The sequence below is a fragment of the Artibeus jamaicensis genome, unplaced genomic scaffold (genome assembly GCF_021234435.1).
Source record: "Artibeus jamaicensis isolate MK-2021 breed Jamaican fruit bat unplaced genomic scaffold, CSHL_Jam_final contig_47, whole genome shotgun sequence".
NCBI classification, from domain to species: domain Eukaryota; kingdom Metazoa; phylum Chordata; class Mammalia; order Chiroptera; family Phyllostomidae; genus Artibeus; species Artibeus jamaicensis.
Genome location: NW_026521848.1, coordinates 1545726 through 1547785, shown reverse-complemented (window position 1 = coordinate 1547785; position 2060 = coordinate 1545726). Strand labels below are relative to the sequence as shown.

At 58.0% G+C, this 2060-nt stretch overlaps 1 protein-coding gene across 1 annotated transcript; it reads right to left on the bottom strand.

Moving 5' to 3' along the window:
- Nucleotides 1-239: 239 nt before the first annotated feature.
- LOC119040747 (interferon lambda-3-like) lies at nt 240-1638 on the bottom strand. The gene is made up of 6 exons (XM_053667524.1): nt 1623-1638; nt 1337-1518; nt 950-1027; nt 620-763; nt 425-508; nt 240-338 (listed from the first exon to the last, which is right to left on the bottom strand). Exons 1-6 carry the CDS (start codon nt 1636-1638, stop codon nt 240-242), a joined length of 603 nt encoding a protein of 200 aa, XP_053523499.1.
- Between the last annotated feature and the right edge of the window lie 422 nt (nt 1639-2060).

The following is a 2060-nucleotide window of genomic DNA, read 5'->3' as shown; positions in this document are numbered from 1 at the left end:
AGCAAGAGAAAACTAGTCCTCACACAGATGCAGATTCACAGCACAGGAAGCATGTCCTTCTTATCATTTATTTGAAATATCCTTACAAAAAGTAGAAAAATAAATATTTTATCAAGTCTGAGTTTTCAAATTCACACACACAAGTACATAAATAGTGGGTGGCTGGCAATAATTTAAGAACAGTGGCACGTGCACAGATAAACTCTCCTGATGGGGCAGGTGGCGGGTGGGCCTTGGGGTCAGACACACAGGTCTCCACTGGCGACACAGTTCAGGTCACGGGCCAGGAGGCGGAACAGGTTGAATGTCACAGAGGCTTCAAGACAGCCAGGGGACACCTGTGGGGAAGACAGGATGGGCCAGTGACTATCCATGATCTGGGTCCCAGTTGTCCCCAGACACTGGTCACTCCCTTGTCACTCACCCTCTTTGAAGCCACCTGGAGGCGGCGCAGCCAGCGGCGGAGGTGGCCCCGGGGCCTGGGGCCTGCTGTGGCCTGAGCTGGGACCTGTGGGCAGAGGAGGTGGCGTGTGAGGCAGGGCCTGGGACAGGGGTGAACCTATGGGGGTCAGGGGGAGTCAGAGCCCACAGACGTGGCCCAGGGGCCCAGAGCACTCACACAGGCCTGAAGCTTGGTGTGGATGTAGCGCAGAGTGTGAAGGGGCTGCTCCAGGATGTCCCCCAGGGTGGAGTTAGCCATGGTCCCCAGGACCTTCAGTGTGAGGGCCAGCTCAGCCTCCAAGGCCACAGGGCGCTCCCACACCTGAGGAGGGCAGAGACAGGTGAGAGCTGCAGGTGAGAAAGAAACAGGTGAGGAGGACTGAGGAAAGAACATTAAAGGTATAAGGTCAGGACAGGTGAGAGGACACAGCCAGTGTGGGCTGATGAGAATAGATGGGGACAAGTGAGAAAAAGAGGTGAAGGGGCTGACCTCACTCTGTCAACTCACCTGCAGCTGCCTCAGGTCCCGGGTCCTGGGGAATGGGTAGGAGCTGCAGCTCCAGTTCTTCAGCAGGAGTGACTCCTCCTGGAGAGCAAGGGCAGGGTCAGTGCACAGCTGGAGGGCTGAGGTTAGACCCCTGCAGTGGGATTGGAGGGAGACTACGACATGAGGAGGGAGGCTAACTTCCAAAAGCAGGGTGGAGGTGTCTCCACTGCAGAAGAACAGGAGTCAGCCCAATGCAGCAACAGCAGGAGTCAGCCCACTGTGCCAAAGTGCAGGGCAGACTGGGGCAGGGGCAGGGGACAGGTCCACCCTGAGCCACAGGGTGCATGGGAACCCCCAGAGAAATGGTGGGGGTTGGCCCACAGCAGGTGGGGCAGTGGGGAGACTCACCAAGGCGTCCTTGGCCCTCCTGAAGGCCTTCATGTCTTGTGGGGGCAGAAACTTGAACTGGGCCATGGGGCAGCCCCTTGCACCCGGGAGGGCACTGAGGGGCGTGGGGACCGGAACTGTTCCTGTCCTTGTCAGCACCGTGGTCATCAGCATGAGCACCAGCATGCAACCCACAGGCAAGCCTGTGTTACAGAAGGACAGACAGATGAGGGCACGGACAGTGTCAGGGGCTGAGGGTGGAGGCTGTGGGGAGGTGGGGGTCTTGGGCAATGATGTGGGGGCTCACCCAGCTGCATCCTCATCTCTGTCTCTGGTGTCTGTCAGCAGAGGGGGACCCAAGTGTCCACTGAGAGGCTATCACCAGGGTCTCTCACTCAGCCTTGTTTTGTGTCTGTGACCTCAGTCTCCTCTGACAGGTCTGAGTCTGCTGCTCTGTCTGCGTCTCTGCACCTCCAGCTCTGCTCGGATGGAACAGCTACCTGAGCTCCATGGTAGAGCTTTTAGCCTGGAGATATGGGTAACCCCGGCTGATGTAGGAAAAGTGAAAACACTGGCCCCTAGGGGAGGCCCCAGGCTGGGGAAGCCCATGCAGGGCGGGGCCTTGAGCCAGGTGAGCAGCTGGAGGGAAAGAGAAACTGACCCAGATTGAGGTTCACCTACAGGAGGTGAGGTCCTAAGATGAGTTTCAGTCCCACAAAGGGTGGCCATGGTGCTCTGATGATGT

Bases quoted from the DNA above. Each gene is read 5' to 3' on its own strand.
- LOC119040747 (XM_053667524.1), bottom strand. The intron at 1,028-1,336 runs GTGAGTCTCCCC...CTTGCTCTCCAG, and splicing joins GGAGGGCCAAGGACGCCTTG to GAGGAGTCACTCCTGCTGAA. The intron at 509-619 runs GTGAGTGCTCTG...CTCTGCCCACAG, and splicing joins ACACCAAGCTTCAGGCCTGT to GTCCCAGCTCAGGCCACAGC.